General features: G+C 33.7%; 4 protein-coding genes across 4 annotated transcripts; 2 read left to right on the top strand and 2 right to left on the bottom strand.

The window, feature by feature from the left end:
- Positions 1–5,885: 5,885 nt before the first annotated feature.
- Positions 5,886–7,228, bottom strand: LOC108211792 (glucan endo-1,3-beta-glucosidase-like). The gene is made up of 2 exons (XM_017383476.2): positions 7,092–7,228; positions 5,886–6,954 (listed from the first exon to the last, which is right to left on the bottom strand). Exons 1-2 carry the CDS (start codon positions 7,162–7,164, stop codon positions 5,990–5,992), a joined length of 1,038 nt encoding a protein of 345 aa, XP_017238965.1. The 5' UTR covers positions 7,165–7,228; the 3' UTR covers positions 5,886–5,989.
- An 867-nt stretch (positions 7,229–8,095) lies between these two features.
- On the bottom strand, positions 8,096–9,621 carry LOC108211726 (glucan endo-1,3-beta-glucosidase). The gene is made up of 2 exons (XM_017383401.2): positions 9,451–9,621; positions 8,096–9,194 (listed from the first exon to the last, which is right to left on the bottom strand). Exons 1-2 carry the CDS (start codon positions 9,521–9,523, stop codon positions 8,236–8,238), a joined length of 1,032 nt encoding a protein of 343 aa, XP_017238890.1. The 5' UTR covers positions 9,524–9,621; the 3' UTR covers positions 8,096–8,235.
- A 3,270-nt stretch (positions 9,622–12,891) lies between these two features.
- Positions 12,892–14,183, top strand: LOC108211730 (thaumatin-like protein 1). The gene is made up of 2 exons (XM_017383407.2): positions 12,892–13,104; positions 13,256–14,183. The coding sequence occupies exons 1-2, from the start codon at positions 13,053–13,055 to the stop codon at positions 13,903–13,905; spliced, it is 702 nt and encodes a 233-aa protein (XP_017238896.1). The 5' UTR covers positions 12,892–13,052; the 3' UTR covers positions 13,906–14,183.
- Positions 14,184–17,264: 3,081 nt separating this feature from the next.
- On the top strand, positions 17,265–26,882 carry LOC108214856 (probable protein phosphatase 2C 76). The gene is made up of 9 exons (XM_017387074.2): positions 17,265–17,470; positions 20,073–20,379; positions 21,850–21,977; positions 23,265–23,363; positions 23,558–23,713; positions 24,617–24,703; positions 25,054–25,145; positions 25,978–26,052; positions 26,347–26,882. Exons 2-9 carry the CDS (start codon positions 20,120–20,122, stop codon positions 26,494–26,496), a joined length of 1,047 nt encoding a protein of 348 aa, XP_017242563.1. The 5' UTR covers positions 17,265–17,470; positions 20,073–20,119; the 3' UTR covers positions 26,497–26,882.
- Positions 26,883–27,637: the final 755 nt, after the last annotated feature.

Here is a 27,637-nt window from a genome sequence, read left to right as displayed (position 1 = left end):
TGGTAAAAGAACATCGGGATCCAGCCATCGATTTAGTCGTATTTACTCTCAAATGATCATAAAGTGCTCGAAGACCCGGACAGGGCTTCTGAGTTTTGAGACCCGCAATATTTATTAGAATTATAGTATATTTTTGTTTAATTATATTATATCTCTTTAATATATTTGTTTAAATAATTATTGTTTAGATAGAAAATATTTTATATATTAATCTCTGATCTCAATTCAATTTTTAAATAGTTTTATAAAATTATTCAAAAAAATATGTTAATATGGACGTATTTCAAAATCATATGTTTTATTTTAATAAAATTATTATGTTATTTTATAATTTTTAAGAGGATGAATTTTTTTTTAGCACCAATTGGTCTTTGTATTAAGTAAAATTTAAATTTTTTATTTTATTATTGTTTTAAACGTTGTTATGTATGACGTTAGTTTGGAGTGTTCGTAGGTTTAGTAATAATAGTTATTTTAATAATTGTTTGACATATTAATATAAATTTTTTCTAAATTAAGTAATTTTATTTAATTTAAACTTAATCATTATCAATTATTTTTGACAATCTTGTTCCGCCTCAAGCAGTTACAACGATTTCATTTTGGTTGGAGTTTACATTTTTCATGCAAGTATATATACCAACACATTCTTCACATATACTCAAATCAGAATTAGAATTTTTTTAATATAGATTTTCCTAACAATATCAATTGAACTTCTTATCTATTTAAATTTTTAAATATGATAAGAATTTTATAGATTTGTTTCATAAATTACATGTTTGAGTTTCAAAAATAAAATAAATAACTCTTTTAACGATTTAATATTTTTATTATGAGGACAACATTACAAAATCTTAATCAATATGTAAGACTTATTATAATAATATAATAATAATTATTAAAAAGATAATTATTATTAAATTAAATGAATTATAAAATAAAATCCTGATCATTATGTAATACTAAATGATTGGCAAAATGAACCCTTTTACATTATCCCCGAAAGCACCTTGTGACGGAGGGGATCCACTGATGAGACCTGAATATGTCGCGGTGGAAACATTAATTTGATTTTGCAGTCCTACTCTTACGTACGATTGCATTATGTATATTTCTCATCGCGGGAAGGACAACATTAACATACCGGGAAGTACCCCCATTGTTAGGATCAACTTCATTTCGGACCGCAAACCTGGTAAGTAATTTTGAATATTATCTCGAATCCAGGTACTTGCTCCGGCAGCAGTTTGACGTGATTGAAGCTGCGGGTTTGAAACGTCAGCTTGAAGTGCTGAACTGGATTGTAAAGCCTCATTCTTCCGATACCATTGACCCTGAACAAATTAACTGTTGCCTATTCATTAGGTAAATTATTTCCGTTTCTCCCATAACACACACCTACAGATTGTGCTCCTGTGAATTAAAATGCATGCAAGTGATTAGTAGTTTCCAAAAATTTCATCCGCATTTAATTTACTTATTCCAAAAATTAATTTATTCACCATATCCAAATAGAAGTTAAATTATAAATTCTGTTGCAAGGGAAAGAACTAAACCTGATGCCCTCTAAAGGCAAGGACGAGGATCACAATAAACAGAAACAAAGATCGAATAAAACTTAGTTTAGACATTGAAAGAAAGTGCTTATTGTATTAATTCATACAATCTTACTATTAAACAGTGTGTTGATAACAGTGTGTTAATAACCCTAATGACTCAATAATATTGTATTTATATAGACGCTCGAAGGTTCTGAAAAACTTGTGCGCTACTCTTCGTAATTAATTAAACGCGTTAATTTAATTCATGCGGTTAAAAATTAAATTCGTAATCAAAACGAATTAATTTAAACCAAGCAATTAATCCGAAATCAAATCAGAATTAATTTCTGTCAATTTAATTGAGCTGAAGCCTAATGGAAAATAAAATTAGCAAAACTAGTTGGATTGACTTATGATTCTGAGGCCTACAACTACAGGATTATATGCATTGTCCGAGTTTTGCAGGGTGGTTCTAGAATTGACATTTATAAATGGATTGAGGCATGGCCGTTTCCTTTTCGCCCGTAGTGGGTAGGAATTGTAAATGTGTAGTTAAAGGGTATCCGTATTGGATATGGAAGGATAAGGAGCTAGGAAAGCTTCGAGTTATTGCTAGGGTCAGTCCACGCGGATTGCTTTAGAGATTTAGGTATTCAAAAGGCATCGACGAAAGATTTTGTCATCTTCTGAACATGAAAGATTCTGTTACAGTTTTGGTTGAAATTCCCAACAAAAATTCAACTGGATTCTTGATCGACTTGTATGTGATGCAAACGGATGGTAACTGGACGAGGTTACATAACTGGATTAATTGTAATAAATACAGGAAAAAAAATAATATTCATATTATATGAATCTTTACCGTTGCACAACATAAATAAATCATATACACTTTGATCAGAATACCAAAATGATACTCCCTCCGTTCCTAAATATTAGTCGCTTTGACTTTGTACATGTGATTTGAGGTGTACAAAAAACATACTTCTGCATATTATTTTTTAAATTTTTTTTTTCTGAATAAAAGTTTAACATTTATATTTTTATTCAGGAAAAAATATTAAAAAATAATGTGTAGATATATATATATATATATATATATATATATATATATAGCATCTCAAAATACGTGCAAAAAGTCAAAGCGACTAATATAAAGGAACGGAGGGAGTAACATAGAAAACAAAAAATTAATATTCATATTATGTAATATTTTACCGTTTCACGACATTATGTCACTAAAATTAAGGACAAAAATTTAAAATTCTCTTGCTCTTATCAAGATCCGCCTCTAGGAATGAAGCTGTAAAGAGGACAACAGTCTATTATATCAATTTGCTTTAGTATCATCTGCCATGAAACTATATTTGAACTGTGGTTATGTGGATTTCAGTTTGTCAAAACTTAGCTTTGTATGCAAAGTAATATCTAACCTTGATTGATGAATAAAAGCCATTACATGAGACTTTTGACGCCCTATTACAGTGGGTGGGGATAGTTAAATTGGTAGTTCAATTCATTAGTTAAAAACTGCTTAGATTTGAAGATAACTGTCTAGTTGTGAAAAGAATTTTTAAAAAGACAATATTTTCTGGATGGAAAAATCTTGTTCCGAAATCCGATAGCGGCTTCATTTTGGGCCGAGTTTACATTTTTCATGCAAGTGTTACCAAAACATTCTTCATATATACTCAAAACTTGCGTTGGACAGGGGTTAGAATTAAAGTTTTTATTAATATAGATTTGTTTGATAATATCAATTAAATTTTTTATTTGTTTGAATTTTGAAATATGATAGGAATTTTATATTCGTGATGAAATTAAATATTTGCCTTTTAAAAATAAAATAAATAATTTTTTTGCCGATGTAATATTTCTATTGTGAGGACAACCATTACATTACAAAATCCTCGTCAAGTAAGACTTATTATAATAATATAATGATTATTACGATTAAATAAAAAGAATTATAAAATAATAGCAAATTTTAGTAATTTATTATTTGATACTTTTTATGTTCGGGGTTTGGGAATTCTTCTATTAATCCTCGCTTATTAATAAACAGAGTACACATTTCTTAGATTTTTCTTTTGTATAATTGGTCAAATTCTCAAAATTTATATTTGAGAAGATTAAAGTTTCGAATTTCCGAAAACTTCATGAAAGCTTATTACAGAAAAGAAACAATTTCTGTTAAACATGCATGTAACATACGTTCTTCAATAACAGGCCGCCTGAGAAATTGCAGTGGAGGACTTGTAGTTATATGCATATAGCTAGACAAGGACATCTCATTAGTGGTATTATGCATATAGCTAGACAAGGACATCTCATTAGTGGTATTATTCAAGAAGCCATTAGAGAGTGCTCAAAGTTGGTGCCACTCAAGAAAATGTGTGAAGCTACATGAGTAGGTCCGATGAACAGTTGCCGTGTAGTTAGGGTTTTGATAGTGCCAATGTGTTTGCATGACAGACTGATTACGCTCGTCAGTTGCAGTCCCTGGGCGCAGAGTCCCTTCCCTGAATGCCCCATTTCCCATTCCCTTTTCCCAATCTACCCAGCCCCCTTCAATTTATCCCAAACTACCCACCTTTTGCATATTCCACACTTAATTAAATGGTTAAATGGACCCCACTTACAAGTTGTGGGGACAAAAGTGATGAATCAAAAAACTTGCACACATACATTTTACATATAGGTACCTAAGTTTTTAATTTTTATTAAATTGATTCTACTTTTACTTAATTGGTCATAATAATTATAAATTATTAACTAATATTTATTTGAACATGTAAATAAATGAAAATCCAATATTAAACTTAATTATCCAATAATTATAAATATTACATGATAGCAACTTTTAGGTAAAATTAAACTTGACAATTAAAATACAACAACATATTAATCTTAAAATTATTGTCCATGTTGTGGGCAACGGCGACTGCGTCTTGTGTGACCTTCTTGACCGCATCTCCCACAAGAAGCACCTGAACTATTAGCAAACTTGTTAGAAGTGGTTTCTTCTGTAAACCATGGTGTAGTAGGCACATATTCTTCCTCTTCTTCATCATTATCAGTATCTGTCGAATCAGAATCACCATCATAATCAATATCCTCATAATCTGTTTCAATTTCTGAATCATGTAAAGGGCTAAATTCATCGTCTCTACTCAAATTATAGATAAGAATCTGTTTCAATTGTAAATAGTTGATTTGATAACTCAGAAAAAGTATTTAAATTATTTACTTTATTAATTTATAAATATAAATTGGTCATATTGTAATTATTTATAAAGTATTTATTAATATATAATTTATAATACTTCTAATGATATAAATATATAAAAATTGAAAGATAAATTAGAAAATATATATAAAAAAAATGAAATGATTGAAATTGTTATGATATTTAACGTATTATGAGGTTTAAAAAAAATAGAAACCCACCAATTTGGTGGCTCTAAACCGGCGGATAAAACAAAAACAATGCAGGGTTTTAATAAATAGCCGAAGGAATCATCCATACTTTATATATCAAAACTTACAAGTCCAAATGAAATTAAAATTGTTAAACCACAGTGATTTAGTTGCATTTTTGTGCGAACTTATGTGTACAGCGCAACATGTTTAATATAAAGAATAGGTTGTGGGCCAGGTTTTCTACACATTTCCAAGCGTACAGTGCAAAAGATGGGTAGTTAAGGAAAGATTGAATGAATGTGGGTAGACTGGGAAACGTGAACAACAACATGGGTACTGCGGGAAAGGATTCCCTAGGCGCAACTCTAACAAGGACCGTCAAGAGGGGTATCAACGCCACCTTAAATGACGTACTTGTTAGCACTCTATTGGAGTTATTGAGACGCCAACTTAATTTTTAGACTTGATTATGAAAAACATTAAGGTTGTGTTCACTTGGAGTGAATGGAATGGAGGGAGAATGAAATGAATTTTATACTCTAAAATGGTGTTGATCAAAGAAAATGTATATAATTTTCATTCCTTCAATCATTCCAACCTTACTATTTTAACTATAACTCTAACCCACATGTTTTGGAAGGAATGCTCATTCCATTTGAACATCATGTTTCTTCACAATCTTTCTCACAAAAAAATTAACTACATTCATATTTTGTCACTATTATCTCATACTTTCTTCTTTCTCCTTAAAACTTTTATATAATTTTTCATTCCATTCTCCCCTCATTCCATTCCATGAAGTGAACACAGCCTAAGTATGAAAATTTTATACCTCTTGCATGGATGCAACCATTGGACTATTTTGCATGTTACAATTTTACCTTTATAGAGCATACATATTGTTTGCTGTAAACAAACTGATCCAAACATGAAAGATCCTTAACATTTCTTGTTCTTTATTTTGTCCATACAGGCAAATTGGGCCTTATTATTTATTGCATTACATTTGTTAGTATTATAGCTCAAAAACTGAGTTGGTATTTTGGCTGCTGATTTGTGGGATTGAAAAGCCCAAAATGTTTCTCAGTCTCTGCCCCTCCCTTGAGGTTTTCATCATACATAGCAAACAAGTAAGTTTCAATAGGTCTCCCCTGTCTCTTTGGCGTCCCATTTCCTTTAACGTGATTGATCAAATTCCTGTAATAAGTTCCTGCATTTTGTACACTTGCCTCAGTACCACCAGAAGAAGGCCAGCCACTCTCCGAAACAACGATCTCGATGTTTGGACCTCCTGATTTCTCAACAGCCGAATACAAAGTATCCAACAATGCATCGAAAAGGTTCCTGTACTGACGATTACCAACCGGATCTGTCACCACCACGTTCGGTGCTGTAAACAATGCATACTGAAGATCACCCTGTGGAGTCCCCAGGTAGCTGAAATAAGGGTAAATGTTTGCTAGCAGTGGCAAATTGTTTTGGGCTAAAAACTGAATGATTGGCACAATGAACCCTTGTACATTGTCTCGGAAAGCACCTTGTGACGGAGGAAATCCACTGGTGAGACCTGAGTATGTTGCGGTGGAAACCTTAATTTGATTTTGTAGTCCTGCTGCTACAATTGCGTTATGTATATTTCTCATCGCGGGGAGGACAAGATTAACGTACTCGGAAGTACCACCATTGTTAGGATCAACTTCATTTCCGACAGCAATGTAACGAAAATTAACTCCTGGCAAGTAATTTTGAATATTATTCCGAACCCAAGTACTTGCTCCAGCAGCAGTTTGAAGTGATTGAAGCTGCGGGTTTGGGACGTCAAGCATGAGTTCTATGTTTGATCCTCCAAGAGCTTGAAGTGCTGACTGAACTGGATCGTAAAGTCTCATTCTTCCAATACCATTGGCCCTGAACAAATTAACCGTTGCCTGTTCATTCGGTAAATTATTTCCATTTCTCCCATAACACACACCTACAGATTGCGCTCCTGTAAATTAAAATGCATGCAACTGATTAGTACTTTCTGAAAATTTCATCAACATTAATTTGTCCAGAAATTAATTTATTCACCATATCCAAATAGAAGACAAAGTATACATTCTGTGGCAAGGGAAAGAACTTAACCTGATGTCTTAAACGCAAGCATGAAGATCCCAATAAACAGAAACATAGATTGAATAAAACTTAGTTCAGACATTGAGAGCAAATGCTTGTATTAATTCTTACAATCTTACTACACTTATATAGAAGTCCCTCAGACACTGAAAGACTTGCGACATTATGAGTCAACTAATTCTGCATCCAGTTGCCATATTGTTGTTCAAACGCATCCTATAGGGTGTCGTTGTCGTTGTACTTACATCGGAGTGATTGTGGTCGTTTTCAGCAGAAGTAGTACACTAGGTTTGCTTATTTTCCATGGTCTAACATCCGGAGTCTAGCTAGCTAGATTCAGAGTCTCATTCATAAGTTCAGCAGACGGCTCTATTTTCAATTTTTCGGTGTCATTTTTTAACCTTATGCTTGAATCCATTCAAATTTGCAGATCTTGCAAATCTTGAATAAGATTAATTAAGATGACGGTATTTTTAACTGATAAATAAGAGATTTAAAAAGAATTCGATAAAATTTTGAAGTTCAGCAAGACTACAGCCTAAGCTGAAATTTAAATCTCTACTAAACCCAGGTCATTGCTTCAATGATATCCATAAAGTTCCAGCAGTTAGTTTCTCTAGCTTAGGCATGGAAAATTTTCTTCTTTGAACAAATTCTCTTGAGGAAAATAAGTGGAGGACCTGCAGTCAAATGCATATAGAAAAGGACATGAGTGGAATAACTCAGCAACCAACGAGCCATTACAAAGTCAGTGCTCAAAATCAGTACCACAAAGAAAAATTTCAGAAACATGATTGGGCGTCGAGGAAGAGTTACCGTGTCCTTAAGGTTTTGTGATAATGGCTGGCAGGCTGATTGCCTGATTACAGTCGTCAATTAACATTTGCAGCCCCTAATATAAGTACTTATCAAGATTAAGCATTTTATCAGTTAAAAGAAGGCTGGAGACTGGAAATAAGATCGGCAATTCGTAAAGATGTTCATAGACTTGTAATGTAGACAGAGACGATAAATTGCACGAACAATTAACAGTATAAGATTTTATTACTATTCTTTGGTCTTATGCCCTGACTTTATTTTTGATCTGGTAACTGCTGGAAAGTAATGTGAATTACATATATTTTACGACATGACATTTGATCAAGATCATAGCTTAAAAACTGAGTTGGTATTTGGACTGCTGACTCGTGGGATCGAAGATCCCAAAATGTTTCTCAGTCTCAGCCCCTCCTTTCTGGTTTTCATCATACATTGCGAACAGGAAAACTTGAACTAGTTTGTCTGGTCTCTTTGGCGTCCCATTTTTCTTCGCATGACTAATCAAATTCTGGTAATAAGTCCGTGCATTTTCTACACTTGCCTCTCGATCACCTGCAGAAGGCCATCCACTCTCTGATACAATGATCTCGACGTTAGGGCCACCAGCTTTCTCAACACCCGAGTAAATAGTATCCAACAACGCGTCAAAAAGATGCCAGTATTGACGGTTACCATCATCTGATACAACTGGACTCTGTGACCTAAACAGAGCATAGTCAAGATTGCCCTGAGGCGTTCCAAGGTAGCTAAAATAAGGGTAAATATTCGCGAGCAATGGCAAATTGTTTTGTGCTAAAAACTGAATGATTGGTTCAATGAAGCCCTTTGCATTATCATGGAATTCGCCCTTTGAGGGAGGAAATCCACTTGTGATACCCGAGTAAGTCGCGGTTGAGACCTTAATTTGATCCTGTAATCCTGCTGCTACAATAGCATCATGCACATTCCGCATGGCTGGAAGGACATAGTTAACATACTGGGAATTACCGGTGCTAGGATCAACTTCGTTTCCCACAGCAATGTAACGAAAGTTCACTCCTGGCGTGTAACTCTGAATATTATTCTGAACCCATGTTTTTGCTGCTGCAGGATCCTGGAGGGATTGCAGGTCCGGATTAGGCACGTCAAGAATGACCTCTATATCTGTTCCTCTAAGAGCTTGGAGTGCGGCTTGATCCGGATGGTAGAGTCTCATTTTTCCGATTCGATTGGCTTTGCACAGATCGATTGTTGCCTGCTGAGAGGGCAAATTATCCCCGTTTCTTCCATAGCACACACCTATGGATTGTGCTCCTACACATTAAAATGAACCAAATAGTTAATATTCCTATATACGACGACAATATAATATTCGCGTATAATCACATTTTAAGCGATAATACCTATGCCCTGTATGACAAACTAAATTAATCGGTAACCTTTATTTTGTATAGTAACCTTTTGGTCAGATGGTGTCTCCCTCGCTCCCTTTATTGGAAGTCGAGGGTACGAATCTTATCAGACACAAAAAGGAATCGAGGACTAGTGTGATTAAAAGAGAGAACTGAACCTGTTGTCTTAAGGGCAGGCACCAAAATCCCCAGAAGCAGCACTATAGCTTGCATATACTTGAGTGCAGTCATCGAGAAGTTATTCGAAGAATTATGTATCTAATTGTCGAACTTCAAATGTTTCGTGTATTAGATTCGTGCAATCTTACTACACTTATATAGGATGATGAAGTCCCCAGCTACAAGCTGGCGGCATTCTGTACATAGTCAAAGACTTGATTCTTAAATGTGTATATATGACACTACCGCTGATCAAAAATCTCTGACAAAATATTAGTCTAACCGAATGCCAATATCTTCCAACTCATCTTATATTTTTGTCGTCATCACTACTGGAGTCGTCGTAGTCACTGTCTAGAAAATTAGTCTCTGATTTGCTTATGCATCCATCATCTAACTACCAAAGTTCGGATTAGTAGTTTAATTCAATCCAAATTCCAAACCATCGTTGTCTAGATGAGTCAAAATTTCTAGCTAGTACAACCTACTTAAAACTGTTGAAATATAACATAAGATCAATTTGAAATCTCTCTTTTAACACTTTGAGATTTTAGATCCACTCGAGTCTGCAATTTTGTATATATAGTCATAGTCTATGCCGTTTGAGACATATTTATCAGAAAGATTGTTTCAAAACGTGAAATTCAGTTACCGAGATTCATATATTTCATTATAGAATTTTGTAATAGGTCACTCACAAATTCTGAAAAAACCTCATTTGCGTTTGGGGTATGCCTGGGACAGCTAGGTGTATAAGAAGGAAAATAATAATTTTCGGAATTTTTGTAGATTATTTTCAAGAGACTTGATAACTCGCAACGTTGACACGACACGCGAAACTCAGGAAAAGATAAATCGTTATGTTTAACCATTAACACGTGGTTAACTACGGCTACATACTAAGCTGCCAGTCGAGAAGTATAAATAGTTTTCAGCCGCCTCGCTTGTTTTACTCGGAGAATAGTATCTATAGCAGCCGAGAAGCTTCAAAATGCTAACGATAACTTATCAGTACTGTATAAACGTGTGGATAAGGTTTAGTTAGTGACGCAGAGCAACATGCCAACATATAGAGAAGAAGGGGAGAGCCGGAGAGGAATGTCTTAATAACATGAGGAGCTGACCCTAATGTAGTAGGTCTCTTGTTGTCCGCGGAATATCGAACCGAGCCCATAAAACTGCAAGTAGTTGTTTTTGGCTACTATCAAAACATCTCGTACTAAGAGTCTGTTTGGGACTGTCTTAATAACATGAGGAGCTGACCCTAATGTAGTAGGTCTTTTGTTGTCCGCGGAATATCGAACCGAGCCCATAAAACTGCAAGTAGTTGTTTTTGGCTACTATCAAAACATCTCGTACTAAGAGTCTGTTTGGGACTGTCTTAATAACATGAGGAGCTGACCCTAATGTAGTAGGTCTCTTGTTGTCCGCGGAATATCGAACCGAGCCCATAAAACTGCAAGTAGTTGTTTTTGGCTACTATCAAAACATCTCGTACTAAGAGTCTGTTTGGGACTGTCTTAATAACATGAGGAGCTGACCCTAATGTAGTAGGTCTTTTGTTTTCCGCGGAATATCGAACCGAGCCCATAAAACTGCAAGTAGTTGTTTTTGGCTACTATCAAAACATCTCGTACTAAGAGTCTGTTTGGGACTGTCTTAATAACATGAGGAGCTGACCCTAATGTAGTAGGTCTCTTGTTGTCCGCGGAATATCGAACCGAGCCCTAAAAACTGCAAGTAGTTGTTTTTGGCTACTATCAAAACATCTCGTACTAAGAGTCTGTTTGGGACTGCTGTTAAAAATTGTTCTATCAGAAAAAGTGCTGGTAAAATAAATGTTGTTATAGAAATCAGATAATTGTTTGGTAATTTTTTGATATTTACTTATTTTGAGTTATAATATAAAAAAAATAATGTTTTTGGTGAGGTTTTATAATGAAATCTATAACAGCATTATGCAAAAGCTGAAAAGCAGCTTTTTCCAAAAGCATGAGAGGACCTGCTTTTTCTAACAACAGCTTTTCAGCTGAAAGATGCTGTTCGAAAAAGCTACTTTTAGATTTACCAAACAGTTTTTCACCTGCTTTTCAGCAAAAAAGCTATTGTTGCTGTCTGCAACAGCAACCTCAAACAGTACCTAAGTTCATTGTTTATATTCAAGACAACTCTTCTCTTCTCGATCTTTGTTCCGAGACTTGAATTGATCAGTGCTGCAGGTAATAACGCATGCATATTGGACGTAAAAAACACATATTTAAAGATTATGAAAAATATAAAAAACTTTTGATTGGGCTAAATCAAAATTATGCAAGTGTATTGTTCGAAAAGTAGTCCCTGACTAGCTTCGGTTTTCTGTCTTCTGAACCGCAAAATTCCCATATACGTACGTAGTCTGATCAAGTACAAACTATCTTTTCAATCCGTCATCTGTCTGAAATGAGTCGATTCTTCTGCTTAGTACAACTTACTTGAAAACCTCGTCCCTCCAATTGGCAGTTAATTAGTTAAAAGTCTAAGCCGCCGGGACAAATTTTTCCAGAATTTCGATTCAAAACGTGGAAATCCGTTATCTGTCGTCCTTGTATTATAGAATTGTGGATGATCGAAAATTTGGGACCCGATTATTTGGATTCACTTGTGCTCTGTACATACTATTTCATTCAAACAATCTTAATAGTTTAATGTTGATGAGAAAAACTATGCAATGACAAGTTGCATGAAAGGCCAAGAACTTTCCAAACAATTTTACATATGATACATGCAGTACATGTGTCATGTGTGTTGTATTTGAAAAGACTAGATAGTATATATCTTTGAGTCTTTGTAGGGTTTAACAATGCTAACAATGATAGTGTAGGGTTAGGGGTTTTCTATGGAAGGTCAAAGCGACAAGAGGATGAAAATGTTCGCATAATGAGCTTCTTTGTCCGGGATGAAAACTGTTTCTGATTTTAAACTGAAAAATATATGCTTGTATAATAAGTCAGAAATTGACTTAAAGCTAGTAGTTTGTTCGAGCTACTTTTTTCACTGGCTTAATTTTTTTAAACTTTTTATTTGATAAAAGTTATCATAAATCACTTTATTTTTATTATTAAGTTTTTAATAACCCATAATTTATTAATAAGTCGAAATTATGTAAATAAATACTTTAAATTCCCAGCTAATCATATTAAATTAGTTTAAGTCATAACTCACAGTTTTAACATCAGTCAAACAGGCTCAATATCTTTGTAGCGTAGGGTTAGGTTCTAGATGACACATTTTCTTCCTTTCTCTTTCGATATCAAGATTGGTAGAAATCATTACAGGACTATCTTCTCCTGACGGCTTCTTGTTTGTGTGTTACAAAATTTGTATATGGGACCGTGTAAACAAGTTGTAAGACTTGTAATTGTTAATAATAATTTGACACAGTTTGTTGCTCAAGATTGCAAGCTGTAGATACATGTCTTAAGATCCTTGCTCTAGCCCTAAATTTGGCAACCACTTGCAACATCCAATTTTAAGGCCTATATAAACCACTTTGTCCCTCTTCATTTTCACATTCATCCTTCCATCTCTCAAAATATAACATCATCAAACCTAAACCACTAACATGGCACTCCACACTCTCTTTGCTCTCTCAGTAGCTGCAATTCTGTTGCTCGGTAAGTTCACTACTAAAAAACGGGTAAATTTGACCGAAAATTTCAGGTCGAATTTAGTTAAAATTTATTTAAACGTATCTACATTCACGAATTTTTTTTCTAATATTTTCGGTCTATTATATTCTAATTAGCTCAATGATCCGAATTTCAGGTGCCGAATCAGCCACATTCATAATCAAAAACGCCTGTCCTTACACAATCTGGCCCGCTGCACTAACCGGCGCAGGATCACAGCCCTCAACCACCGGGTTCGAACTCGCCTCACAAGCCGAACACAACATCGAAATTCCCCCTCCATGGTCCGGCAGAATTTGGGCCCGAACCTTCTGCACCGACGTGTGCCTCACAGGAGAGTGTGGTAAAGGGGGCGGACCTTGCGCTGGCGCTGGTGGAAATCTCCCCGTAACTCTCGTCGAATTCACATTAAATGGCGACGGAGGCAAGGACTTCTACGACGTAAGCAATGTCGATGGCTTCAACTTACCTGTCAGCATAGTCCCCGAAGCTCAATGTCCATCAACAAGCTGCGGAGTCGACATAAATGCCGAATGCCCCGCAGAGCTGGCGGTGTATAACCAAAATGGCCATGCCATCGGATGCAGGAGCGCATGCACCGCTTTTAACACGCCGCAGGATTGCTGTACTGGTGAGTACAACAGTCCCACGGTGTGCCAGCATTCGAAGTACTCGAATTTTTTCGAGCAGAAGTGTCCTCAGGCTTATAGTTATGCCTATGATGATAAAACTAGTACCTTCACTTGCCCTACTGGACCTAATTACAAAGTCACATTCTGTCCTTGAAGATCGATTCTTCGATGGAAATTGACACGTTTGGCCTGCATTTGGAATAATTGCGTTCGTTTAGTTGCTACGCAGGGTGTGTGCAATAAGATAGAAGAGCTCAATAAGTAGATGTGTTTACAATATCTGCAACAATAAGGTGATGTACTAGGTTGGTTTTTTGTTTTTGTCTCTTGTTTTATATGTATTCGAATCAAAGATCAATGATTTCTTATGTATTCGGTACCCGTCATGAGTTGCTGCTCAAATATACAATTTAAACCGAGCACTTGTCACAAGTCATAAGTTATTATTTTAAAGTTATTTAAACCAGGTCGAAATTTTGGTCCCAACTAGCTACCCATTTGTCTCACTCAATTGTATCGACACGCATTTTAAGACTTATGAAATATAATTCTATAATTTATTTTCAAAATTTCCTTTTCTGTATAAAAATATAAAGGTTATATTTTTATACAGAAAAGGAAATTCCTAATAATATGTTCCATAATTATATTTTATTGAAGTATTAAAATTCGTGCTGCATACCCGTCCCTAATGTATACCGGGATGAAAAGAGCATAGAAAATGATTTATAAGTGGTCAGCTTTCGAGGACTTTGTAGGGAGACCAAGCAGCCTCCAGGATTAGATTGAAGATGATATTGTACCCAAAATATCAACCCCTTTGCGTGCATTGCCTCGTGCATCATGTGTCAACCGAGTTCACTGTGTTTTCTGTGTTGATGTTGCACTGACATTACAAAATATCGTTGGTCGTTCATGCACTTGAATAAAATGGACTTAAGTTCCAAGTGGGAAAGGAGGATGCACATGTGCGAAGTGAACAGAAATCGGGTCCCATGAGGCTCCGGTTTTGTTACAGATGGTAAGATGACGTCAGAATTCCTGTTTATCAGCGTCTATTTGCAGTGCAAATTTTGCACTATTAACGATGTTCATAAATTTCTTTAAAAAAAAGGAAAAACAACGATGTTCAAAAATATTTTATCACACATTTTAAAATTTTTTGATCACTTAGTTAAAATTATTATTTTTAGAATTTTCTTTTTCTAAATTATAATATAAATTATATATTTTTATTCAAATTTTTTTTTAAAAATAATGATTTTAACTATTCGGTCAGATAATTTAGAAGTGTGTGTCAAAAAGTCAAACGACTTATATTCCAAAATAGAGGGAATACTAAAAATCACTTCGGTTCATAAATTAATTTAAGTCAAAAAAATTTACAGTTGTGTTCGGTTTGAGGTTTATTTCGAGATAAGCTCGAATTCAAACCACTATCATAAAAGCCTTGACATAAGAGATGAAATGAGGACATGCAAGCGTAAGTTTAATGATTATTATCATAGTTCGATGTTGAATTTGAATGTAATTGTATAATTATTAATTATATTTTATGGATTGATATTAATCGATCGAGTTAAAAATACATTATAACTATTAGTGAGTCTTGAGTATAAGTAAGTGTAGAGTTATTATGATAATATGACATTGATATGAATATAACCTAGAAGATCATGAATTATATTTTGAGGATGAGGAATAACTAGATAAAATTTATATACAAATTATTTATGGACAACTCAATTGAGTTCAACTCACCTCAATTCCAATTATTTGCGAGCAAATTCGTATTCGGCTCGTTAATAAACGAGCCAATCCTCGACATCATTTTCACTTAGTTGAAAAACTCAAATCGGCTCAATTTTATTCGTTTGCAACACTGTGATTTTAAAAAGTTATATTGAATTAAATTTTAACGAAAACAATGTGCTAAATGCTATCATGCTCCTTCAAGATCTCACAAGCCATGGGCTTTTTAAGGCCCAATGTTTCCAAACAGTTAATCGTTATGCCTTCTTTATATGCTTTTTAGTTTCAGTTAACCTTGGAATGGTTTTCGATTTTCATCTTGGGCCGAATGCATACGTTAAAGGTCATTAATATTTGAATCTGGTAGCCTATAAACAACTCTCATCACCTAGTTCATCTGGGTTCGTTAATTACTTATATAATCTGTTCTAAAAGTCATGATTAATCATCGATTAATCCTTGTTTCGTAACTCGCCGAACTGATTAAATCTTCGATTAATCACCGATCAATCCGATTAATCCCCGGTCAACTCAATTAACTCCCGATTAATCCTTGTTCCATAATTTCACGGATTAAGTTCGATTCCCGTTTTTTACAACACTGCTTATATATCTTAAATATATAAAATTAAAGTTGATAAACTTTTTAATTATATACTTACATTCTAGGGTTAGATTAAATTCATTGACTAAGGGCTCATTTGTTAATGGGTGTATGAGAGAAAATGAACTGAACCATTCCTTTTGAACCGTTCATACTATTTGTTGTACACCCTTGAAATCTGGACGAGCAAAAAAAGTCGCTGTACGACAGCGGCTTCGAAACTTGGCTGAATGGTTCGGCAGAATCGGCACAGTTGTACAGCATCTGCGTATGTATTGACATGCATTGAATTTTTTTTTTAAAACAAGTTTAATGTTAAATAAAATGTTTCAAGTCAAATTTCTAATTTATTAACAAATATTATTTCATTTGTCCCATTTAAAAAGATTTTTGATTTTTCGACACGTATATTGAGGTGGAAAAAAATACCTACACTTAACAAAAAAATTCAATTCGTATATCAAATAAAAGTTTAGATTCTAAACTTTTATTTGATATAAATTTTATAAAAAATAATTATGTTTAGATGTGATTTTTTAAAACCTTAAAATACATGTAAAAAATTCAAAAGCAGTTAAAATGGGACGGAAAGAGTAATAATATACATATAAATCATTAATCTCATATAAATATATAAAGAGTTCATATAATTGTTTATATTATAAATTCTTGTTAAACAATTGAATTATTTTATTATTAAAAGAATTAGTAAATTTGAAATTTCATTCTTTAAATAAATTTAGCCATCCAGAAAATTGATATTAAATTTAACAAATGAACTATAATCCTACCATTCAGAATATTATTCATCCAGAATTCTCGTTCATTCAGAAATTATGATTCAGATTTAACAAATGACCCCTAAGTTAATTTTTACATGATGATTCTATTCAAGTACTTTAATAATAATTTTGATTAAAATGTAAAACAAGAAATCGCAAAATCACTAATATATATATAAAAAATATTATTTATATATCATAATTAAAATATTCACTAATTATAAGGACCTATTTATGAAAGGAAAAATGAAAAAAAAAAAAAAGAAATCGCAAAATCATAAAACACCGTCCCCACATACACCTTAAATTTCTTTTTATTTTGAATGCCACGTATATTTCATGAAGAATATAAGAAAGCCACGTATACAAAAGCCCAACGTCGCTTTCATCATATCAGTTTCACTTCACTCGTGCACTTCCCTTGGCGAGCTATACATACATTATACACACAAACAACTCTTTTCGCTCTTTTCTTTTGTTCGCAGCTCTCTCTCTCTAGGATTCACCAGATCCTTCATCTAGAGAGAGAAACTCTATCTACTTCGCAGCTGGTTCCGGAGCTTCTCGCAGATCGATCCGCTGTAATTCCTCGATTTTTCGTCTTTTATTTCGTTCGGTTTTGTTGATTTTGATTAAAAATTTCGATATTAATGTGTGTTCATGTTTATTTGTTTGTGTTGATCTTGTTGAATTAAATGCTTGTTGTTTTTATGATTTTGTGATTAGTTTGATGATTTTTGTGCATTGTGTGATTTTAGTTCTTGTAATTTGTTTAGTATGTTGTGTTTTAATATGATGTTGAAGTGTTTGCAATACAGTTTCTTTGACCTTATAGTTAAAATTATTATTTTTAATTTTTTTATGAATAAAAAATATATGATTAATATTGTAATTCGAAATAATTTTTTTTAAATAATGATTTTGACTATACGGTCAAAGACTTAGAAATGTGTGTCAAAAAGTGAAGCAAGCTATATTTCAAAACGGAGGGAGCACATGACTAGAGTTGTATTGACACTATTTTTTTTTTTGCAATGCTATACATTAACTTTTACATTCTTTTTTACACAAAATTTAAAAATCAAATTATTATTTACAAAAAAAAATTGCAAAATTATGGGGTCAATAACTCTGAACTTATGTGCAATTAATCGGAAGTATTACAATAATAAATTAATCTTTAATTACCAGGTTCTATTCTATTAGTTATTTATCAACCAATATGCCTTCAATATAAAATAAGTCTTATAATAAATGACATCAAATTAAAACATTATTAGAGCATCTCCAATGCTAAAATCTCAAATCCTTGGCTATCATAATACGTATAATTTTAGCTAAGAGTTTATATATGATTTTCTTGGTTCGGTTTGCTATATTTTCTGCTAAGGTTGGAGGGCAGGAATTTTCACATATCCTCTAAAATTGCCACATAGATGCCACCTTGACCTAGCTAGACTATATTAGGTTGAGGGCATTCTACTGTTGGAGATGGTGTTATATGTCTACCAAATTGTTATAAAATATATCATGTCTCGCCTTTGGGTCGAAGAGTGGATCAAAATCCAACTAGAGACCTCTGTTAACACTGATACAAGTCACTAGTTCTCCTAAATTTAAGGTGGTCATATATTAGTTTAACAAACCAGTCTGATAGAATATATAGCAATAAATCAGATTTTAGAAATGTAATATTAGAATACCTTGTAAGGATTGATCGGTCTAATCTAAGATTTTTAGAACCATGGCGGCGACTCAACCATAGAGAACCTTCTTTTACTACATGTCCTTATATAGAGAAACAAGAATTCTAAACCAAACTTAACATATGAACCAAATTAAACATATAAACCACATGTACCAAGCATGTCAGTATGTCGATATAGCAGATGTAGAGAGGGTATGGTCTATGACGTCTCCTTTACTCAATAGAGTGTGTCAGAGAGTGTAAGGTGCACACTAATCTTTTCTTTACTACAAGTAGTAAAGAGGCATGTTGTATGAGTAGTGTGAAGAGCACCCCTTTGGAAGCACAAAAGAGACATATAAATATTTGACAATAAGAGCAATTATATCATGCACGTACTAAGATAAAATATAACAACATGCATGCGAAACAGTAAGAGAAAAAATGCAAAAATAAAAAAAAGTAAAGAAATATAAACAAACCGACAAAAGAGTCGAGATCACAAATGCGCTGACCACCCATGTACCTTAACCTTGAAACTCCTAACAGAATCTCTCAACTCCACAGGAAAAGCAGCTATGCTCTAATTTGGCGTCTTTGGTAGCTCTAAGAGATCAGATTAAAGATCATACCCTCCATGAGGTTTAATTAGGTTTAAGACATTTATATGTCTACTATTAACTGTTCATTGATCCAGTTATCCATTCTTGCTTCAATATACTCTCCACCTAACATAAAAATTGATCAACCACTCATACCAATCAGCTACAATGAAGAAGGAAATGATTTTTCAATAATTCACTTACTCCATATAATGACATTTTGTCTTAAATTATAAATAAATTCATTTTAGATACGAAGATTAAATAACAGAAACTAATCTTTGTTTTCCATTCTTCGCATGACTTAATACTTAAAAGAACTGAAGTTTTAATTTTTTGAGAAAAGTTTGAACTTTTAGCTATTTAATGTTTTACAAGCTCTTCCTTTTAAGTTAATTGGTTTACATATATACTTTTTAAAAAGATTTTTAGGTCTTATTTTATTCAATCAATTTTAATCCAACATGTATTCAATTGCTATTCTTAGTATAGTTATCATAATCTATCATATTACCTTATTTTAAAGTTGATGTTATTAGTGGACACAAATTTCTGTAATTGATAATTCTATTGTCCGTACACCGTATGTAACTGCAATAGTAGTTGTTACAATGTAAGTGTAATTGTTATGGAGATTAATTTATTCGTTCTGACTTAAGTGGCTAATGAATCTGTATGGATGCGGCATAACCAAATTTTTTAAAAGTCAGCGACTTTCAGGCTCCAATATATTGGAATAAATTTTTTATTATCCATCTAAATTTATTTTACTTTGTATTGGTGATGTGATTTGATAGTATGGGCATTTATTTTAAGGTTGTTACTTTAAGATATTACTATTTTAGTTTGGATGTCACGGATTTCATAGCTGACTCTATTATGGCATATTAACAGTACCAGTTTGCAAGCTAGGGAATCTAAAGGGAAGGTGGTACTGTTAGATGGTATGCCACAGTTGCATAGGGCCGGTGCTTCTTCAAATTGGGTACATTGGGAGGACAAGTAGGTCAAGAGCTCAGCTTAGCTTCGCTACAAAGAATTTGATTACAGCTAAAAGTCCAGAATATTTGTGGAATAGCAGCCTTACTAGCATAAGAAAAATGATGGTGGATACAAGTGCAGATTCTACAAAGGGTTCAGCTTCTAACCTCTTACCTGAAAAGGATGAAGATGGTTGCTACTCTAGTGGAGGCTCGAAGAGGTGAATGGGTTTATGATCATGATCAATTTAATGAACTTCAGTTATTTTTTTATAGTTTGGACAATAAGTTTGCTGTTTCTGAACAATGACACAACTTTTTTGTTTTTTGTTTTGTTTTTTTTAAAAACACCCTAGTCAATTCCTTATGGACGGGTAGATTTTTTGCATTCTGAGATTGGATGATAGCTTGAATAGGTCTTTGCTTGGTGAGGCTTAAGTCATCTATCTGCTGTATGTTGTCTTATAAACTGCAGAATACGTATTGACTGCAACAAAATCAAATCAATTGATATATATGGAAAATATTGTTTTTATTGGAAAATCTGGAGATAACTGAAACTATTATTTTAAATATTTTTTCTATTGTATGATTGGATTTCTGAAAATATAAAGTTGTGAAATAGGTTTCTGATTCTTAATTGGCTCATCTTTAATATTACAATTGCTGCTTAGATGTGTTTGACACAAACGATGCAATGGCAGTTGTAATTTCTTATCTGAAACCTTTGAATGCTCTCATAATATGGAAAAGGTAAGCCATATATGACTTCGATTGCAATATTGCTTGCCAGCTTTTTTAGATTATGAAGGGAATAATTGAAATTTTATCATAATTCGAGCACCTTCTCTGTTTTGGAAAGTGCCTTGTATGTGATAGCAGAATATCGGGTTGTCTTGCATTATGCAAATAAAACTACATGTATATGTTGTTAGCCATAACTAGCTTTTCTAGGAAGAGAGGCAAATAGTGAAAACTAGTAATAACAAATTAAAAAGTGATTAGTTTTTGTTAAATACGTAAGGTGTACCCAATCTACATAGATAAAATGTACAAAATTGTAATTACCTTATATGAATGTGTATTGTGCGATTTTGAAAATTACATGTATGCATTGAGACTAATATTTGTAGAAGAATAATTGATTCTCTAACAATTTGGTCGTTGAGTACTATAGCATTGATGTAATGTTTGACTGTTTGAGTATCTATAATGTCGAAATATTCAAAATGTGTCTGTTTACAGTTATTTGAGGTACTGCCACATTTCTTAGTATTAGAATATAAAGTACAAAAAATGATATGTATTCGGGAAACAGTTACAAACATGAACATGACTATCGCTTTATGTGCTTCGTTTATGTATTTGGGATTTTCACCTATTTACTTTTTGTAGAATCTTCCTGATGTCGAGGATCTCAATTCCTTGAGTTATTATTACTAGTTACTTTCAGAGGAAGACACGTGTGCTTGAAATTTATTACATCGAATGACTGCATTTTTGTACTTTCGAAACAAAACAGAATTTCTCTTTCTTGTCACGTTTATGAAATGACGTCTATATTAAATTGTTAATGTGCGGACGATACTCGTAGAAATATAAGTCATTGGCTTCTGTTATTATTTTGACGTGATGAATGCGTAGGTTATTATATTTAGGAGGAGTCTAACCTAATTTATTGCTGATGACAGCCAAGATGGAAAACTGAGCTATGGGTATTCAAGTTTCAAAGGAAAGCGAGCATCTATGGAGGATTTCTATGATGTCAAGATTTCTGAAATGGATGGAACAACAGTTTGTCTCTTTGGGATATTTGATGGTCAGGTTCTCTTATCATCCTCTTCATTCAATTTAAACTGCATCTCTTTGCTCAGGACCCGTTGTTTGTGAAGATTTAGTTTCCCTTGGGTACAACTTCTAGTAAAGACTTACTTTCTTGAAGTAGTTGTAAATTATAACAGTGTATTAGAGTGCAGGACTGAACACATGTAATTTTTTTAAGAGATCATGAGTGCATGTCTTAGAATGAGATTTACAAACTACAAAAGAAAAAGTAGCTGCTTGCTTATCACTATTAGCCGCTGACTGTAGTCGGCTAGATTCACTGTTCACCTTTCATAACATGTTACATACCAAAATAGCATGTGTAGCAAATAAATTGGTATAATAAAGGGATACCTAATTAATTTGTAATTAATTTAAAGTAAATTTATTGGACCATCATTAATTGTGTCAACTGTTATAGTGCCAGTAGTAAAATAACTTATAGTCCTCTTCTGGATGCTAGCTTTACCCCTTACATTGATTTTATTACTGGGTAGATCAGATTATCTGATACTTTAGTGCTAGTGTTTTAGTTTAGTGCTACTGAGTAAAGTGGTGAAGTACCTGATTATGGAGCATTGAGAGCATTGATAATGGCTCAATACCGGACATTTTCATGATATCTGAAATTTATCTAAAAGTTACGCATGGGGCTTGGACAATGTCTAGGTTTGTACTTTGTATGGCCCCTCGAAAATGCAGAACCATCTTCAGTAAATGATGTAGAGAAAATGTTACAAGAATCTTCCATTTTTACAGCTCACACCTGACAACATTCCTGTTCTATAATATTGTTAATCTTGGTTCTTTTTGAAAGTAATATTTTTGATTAAAAAATTAGGTTGATTCTGCTGATTGTATAATTTTAAGATCTCGAGCTGTCCCTTTGTGAGTTATTTAAGTTTTATTCTGATATATTACATATATAGAAGCTACTTGCTAGTGTCACCAAGATTTGAATTAATGTATAGATAGTCAGTGATACAGTACTTCACTGCAGGGTACATAAGATTCACCTATATTGATAATTAATGTCATTTTAGTCAGCAGAGACATGATTTGCACCTTACATTTGGTTTAATACGTGAAAAAACAAGTGCTATCTCTCTATTTAGAGGAGTATAGTTTCATATGCTTCTTTAGTAAACTTTTCATCCCATGTTTCATATGATCTGCTTCTAACTGTACTCTCCGATGGTTCCACATCGTTTACTGAAATAATTATCGAAATTCCTTTGTTTCTTTCCTCTTCATCTTAACATGTTGTGACTGTCAATTACAGGCCATGGAGGTCCACGTGCTGCTGAGTTTCTTAAAAAAAATCTGTTTGACAGTCTTGTGAAGCATCCAGATTTTCTCAGCAACACCAGATTAGCTTTAAGTAAGCCTGAGTTTGTAAAATTGCATTTAACTTATTATTACCAATGCTTGAATTTTGGTGTGTAACTGGTGGAAATCTTAGCTACTTCCTCCTACTTGTGGTATATAGTCAATATCATCATTTTCTGTATTAATGTCTTGACCAAATGGTCTGGTTGTATGCAAATAGTTCTCCTTACAAACTATATTTTCCAGGCCAAACATATCAACAGATTGATAAGGACTTTCTGGATTCCGAGGATACTTCTCGCGATGATGGATCAACGGCATCAACAGCAGTTCTCGTGGGAAACCATCTCTATGTTGCCAACGTTGGAGATTCACGGACAGTTATATCAAAGGCTGGGAAAGGTACTTAAATACACACACACATACATCCTTTTGACATTTGCATCATAGATTATGAGCTTAAGATTTTTATTTCAACACAAAGCTTACAGAAATGGAAAAGTACATTCTGTTAAAATGTGTTTATGAATTCGCAACAGCAATGATAATTAGGTATTATAGCATTATCAAGCACTAGAGATTTTGACATATGAGGAGAAATTGTAGTTTGATCATATAAAAATAAGCTTCATTGACGCAGAATGTGTGTTTAATTTTACAGTTTTACTTCAATCTATGTGGAGCACTTTTTATTCTTTAGGTTCCATTATGATTTTATCATGCAACAAATATTTTAACTGAAATATAATTCCGCGAGGAGAAAATCTGCTTTTTTAAAGCTTAGCAGTTGTGTAGACAAAAATAGTTGAGTTCGTTATTTATGTCAATTTGCCATTTTATGTTTGTTAGTTATGTACAATATTTTAGTAGCGGTAAGATTTTGGAGAATACCCTGTTTGCTTACAAGGATATATGGCTTATGGAACTGAGTTTGAAAGAGTAGATGGTAGTATCTTCAAAATCAGGAATCTTTACTGTGTTAATGGGGGCTATAAAAGGCAAGTTATGTTTAGTGTCCTTTTACTCTCTTAAGTTTGTGAAGTTTATCAACGGTTGCAAATCTTCTCTCGGGGACCTATGAAAGGCAAGTTATGTTTAGTGTCCTTTTACTCTCTTAAGTTTGTGAAGTATATCAACAGTTTCAAATCTTCTCTCGGGTTTAGCATACCTGGCTGCTATCTGATGTTTTTTGCATTGTTTATTAGCATTATTTTGGTTTAGGGTGGCATAGGAAGAATATCAGATTACTTCTAAATAGTCCCTCGATAAATAAGTTATTTATTCTTTCTATTTCATGTGTTGCAGCAATTCCTCTCTCTGAGGACCAAAAGCCGAACCGAGATGATGAGCGGACGAGAATTGAGAATGCTGGCGGTGTTGTAATGTGGGCTGGTAAGAATTTGTTAGATTGTTTCTCTTTAGTGGGCTGCAATACTCCCTGACTAACGAGTGGGGTGTTACTGTTTATCAGGAAATTTTTTATGAATGTTTTACTTGTCATAAATGCTCCACGACTTGATATTAGTCCATGCTCCCGAATGGGTACATGCCATATAATCGATATTTTTGTATGGATAAAAATTGAGGGGGTTCATTTTATCTTTATTGTGTGTGCTTGCTTGGGGGGTTGGGGGTAGTATTTATCTCCCAGATAAGGACTTATATGGGAGAAACAGCAATATGAATTTTATATTATATTATGAATTTATGAGTCGTAGTAACAGTTCTGGATATTCTACCAGGAACTTGGAGGGTTGGAGGAGTTTTAGCAATGTCCCGTGCGTTTGGTAATCGTATGCTAAAGCCATTTGTTGTGGCAGAGCCTGAAATTCAGGTAGAACGTAAAACTTAATGCATACTGGCCTATATCTATCTTCTATCGCTATTAAGCTGTTCGCAGGATATGCAATGGCCTGTCAATTTCTTTTCTTGTTTGTCTTATCCATTTCCGCAATTGCCTGTTTTCTATAATGTCTACTTAATTAAGGTAATATAAGGGCAAATCGAGCATTCCTTAATGTTCTGTTTAAGATTCTTGATGCGAGGACGGATGATATCCGCTACAAATACTAAAACACAAATTTAATATAGTTGTTGAGATATTACAGGTTGTCCTCCAAATACACATACACAGTTGCATGTGAAACTCTTTGAAAATTTTATGCATCCAGCTTCAGATTATTGCTGCATCTGAAACTCTTTTGTATTGTTATTTGAATAGTTAATCTCATTTTCAATATTATAAAGCCACAAGTTACGAATAGTCTGGATGCATATGGTATGCTAAAAGCTTGGAGGAAACATAATACATGTCTATTGTCTCTTCATGCAAGACCGCACACACAAATAAAATGCAAAAGCCACTTGGGATCACCTCCATTCCTCTGAAACTCACCTCTACTGTAGCAATGTATCATGGTTGGAATTGTTTTTGATTACTGTTGGTTTGTTACATGCTTATTCATTTCGACAAGAAGTTTCTTTCTCTTTGTGCAGACACAAAACGGACTTGCTGCTTGTGAATATTTAAAAACTTGGATAAATTAATTTAGTTTGCTTACCTATTGAATTAGAAAAGATGGAGTTCATAATGATAATCTTGCATTCTTTACCTGGAACCCCTGAAGTCAATTACTAATTAATGCCTTGACCAATTTCCTCTATAGGACCATGTACTTAATGAAGATTGTGAACTGCTCGTGCTTGCCAGTGATGGACTGTGGGACGTTGTACCTAATGAGGTATGTAACATGAATAAACGATACACATGCTTTTGCGTACTAATAGTACTCTATTAGATGTCTAAAAAGACTATATCTATGTTAAGTTCTTGTTACTTGAGAGCCGGTTTTATCTTTGAAGTCAGCTGTCTATAAAACACTAGTGACAGAGGAATTTTCTTTTTACTGGGAGCTGAAGTCAATTAAACAGCATAACTCCTGGCCATGATGTTATTTTGGTTACGGCAATGTAAGAGAAACTAAACCAGTTCCTATACTTGCTGCATGATATGTTACCTTAACTTGTGTTATCAGGACGCTGTGGCACTTGCTATAAACGAAGAAGAACCCATGGCTGCGGCGCGGAAATTGACTGACACTGCTTTTACTCGAGGGAGCGCCGATAACATCACATGTATTGTTGTGAAGTTTAATCATGAGAAATCAGAGGTATCTCACCCCTAGTGAATGAAAATCTGTGGTATCAGTTCATGTTGGATCTATGGGACATGTCGGGCAAGAGGTTGGTGGTTTGTGATTTCATTTTTTTATTCTATTTATTTTTTCCTTTTTTTTTTCTTCCTATACCAAAGGAACAGAGAACATAGACTGTTTAGGCTAGACCTTTGTATGTGTTCTGTATTGCAGTGTTTCTTTGATAGCTTTCAGTCTATAGGATTAAAGATTTTACTGGTATGGATTGCGGTATGACCGCAGCCATATGGACATAAGTCCTTTTTCTTGCATTTTAATCTTGCTGAACCTTTTAAAGTCTCGTGTTAACTTTTGTCTCTGCAAAGGTAGCTTTTATCTTCCCATTGGTCCGAATTTATAAAATTCTTTTCCTTTCATCTTGCATCAACCACGGCCTGATTATGCAATTTTTTTATATGATGCAAGTTATATATTTTAGTCGGGAGTGTATCTTTCCGTTAAAATAGTGTGGAAGTACACTTCCAGAATTTGGTGAAGAGAGGGCGTGCTGCGCCATTAGAGTCTTCGTTGGCTTGTAGATTATTCTGTGGTAAACTCCTTAGTGGCTGTTGAACATGTTCATGCTACTGGTGACGTTAGATTTATGGACTATGGTTTGCTTCTTCACTTTGCGATGTTCGTGTTTGTGAATGTGATGATGGTTTAGCTAATGGATGAGCCTTTAGCTAATGGTTGAGCCTGTTTGACTTATGACTTATAGTGATTTGTTAAGTAGCTTAATCGCTTGTGTAATTTTGTGTTATAGTCTTGTAGATGCCTTATGATTTAATAAATATAATAATAAAAATAAATTTGATAAGTTAGTTATCTGAGTGAAAAAATTAATTTTTATCAAGATAATTAGTAAGAAAAAAAAAAGTTGCTTCTATCAACGTATGACTTTTAAGTTAATTTTTAATTTATTTTTAATATTAAGTCAATTGGTTGAAAATGGCTTAAAGTCGGGACCTGCCCGTCCCAAACAGGCTCTTTGATCGCTTTATTTATTGTGTTCCTCTCCACTGCAGAAAGAATGGGGTGAAAGGAAAGTTGTAACGCCTTTCCACCACTTTTAAATTTTATAAACAATACGATAATCTTTCATAGTAAAAGTGGTACTCAAATCGCAATG

The sequence above is a fragment of the Daucus carota genome, chromosome 3 (genome assembly GCF_001625215.2).
Source record: "Daucus carota subsp. sativus chromosome 3, DH1 v3.0, whole genome shotgun sequence".
Classification (NCBI taxonomy): Eukaryota; Viridiplantae; Streptophyta; class Magnoliopsida; order Apiales; family Apiaceae; genus Daucus; species Daucus carota.
The sequence above is the reverse complement of the archived record's forward strand: the minus strand, read 5'-3'. Positions and strand labels throughout refer to the sequence as shown.

Coding starts and splice junctions, on each gene's coding strand:
- LOC108211730 (XM_017383407.2), top strand. CDS start 13,053: ATGGCACTCCACACTCTCTTTGCTCTCTCAGTAGCTGCAATTCTGTTG. Junction 13,105..13,255: donor AGCTGCAATTCTGTTGCTCG/GTAAGTTCACTA, acceptor TCCGAATTTCAG/GTGCCGAATCAGCCACATTC.
- LOC108214856 (XM_017387074.2), top strand. CDS start 20,120: ATGGTATGCCACAGTTGCATAGGGCCGGTGCTTCTTCAAATTGGGTAC. Junction 21,978..23,264: donor TCTCTTTGGGATATTTGATG/GTCAGGTTCTCT, acceptor TGTCAATTACAG/GCCATGGAGGTCCACGTGCT. Junction 25,146..25,977: donor TGGCAGAGCCTGAAATTCAG/GTAGAACGTAAA, acceptor TTTCCTCTATAG/GACCATGTACTTAATGAAGA.
- LOC108211792 (XM_017383476.2), bottom strand. CDS start 7,164: ATGTCTGAACTAAGTTTTATTCAATCTATGTTTCTGTTTATTGGGATC. Junction 6,955..7,091: donor GCTTGCGTTTAAGACATCAG/GTTAAGTTCTTT, acceptor TTTAATTTACAG/GAGCGCAATCTGTAGGTGTG.
- LOC108211726 (XM_017383401.2), bottom strand. CDS start 9,523: ATGACTGCACTCAAGTATATGCAAGCTATAGTGCTGCTTCTGGGGATT. Junction 9,195..9,450: donor GCCTGCCCTTAAGACAACAG/GTTCAGTTCTCT, acceptor TTTAATGTGTAG/GAGCACAATCCATAGGTGTG.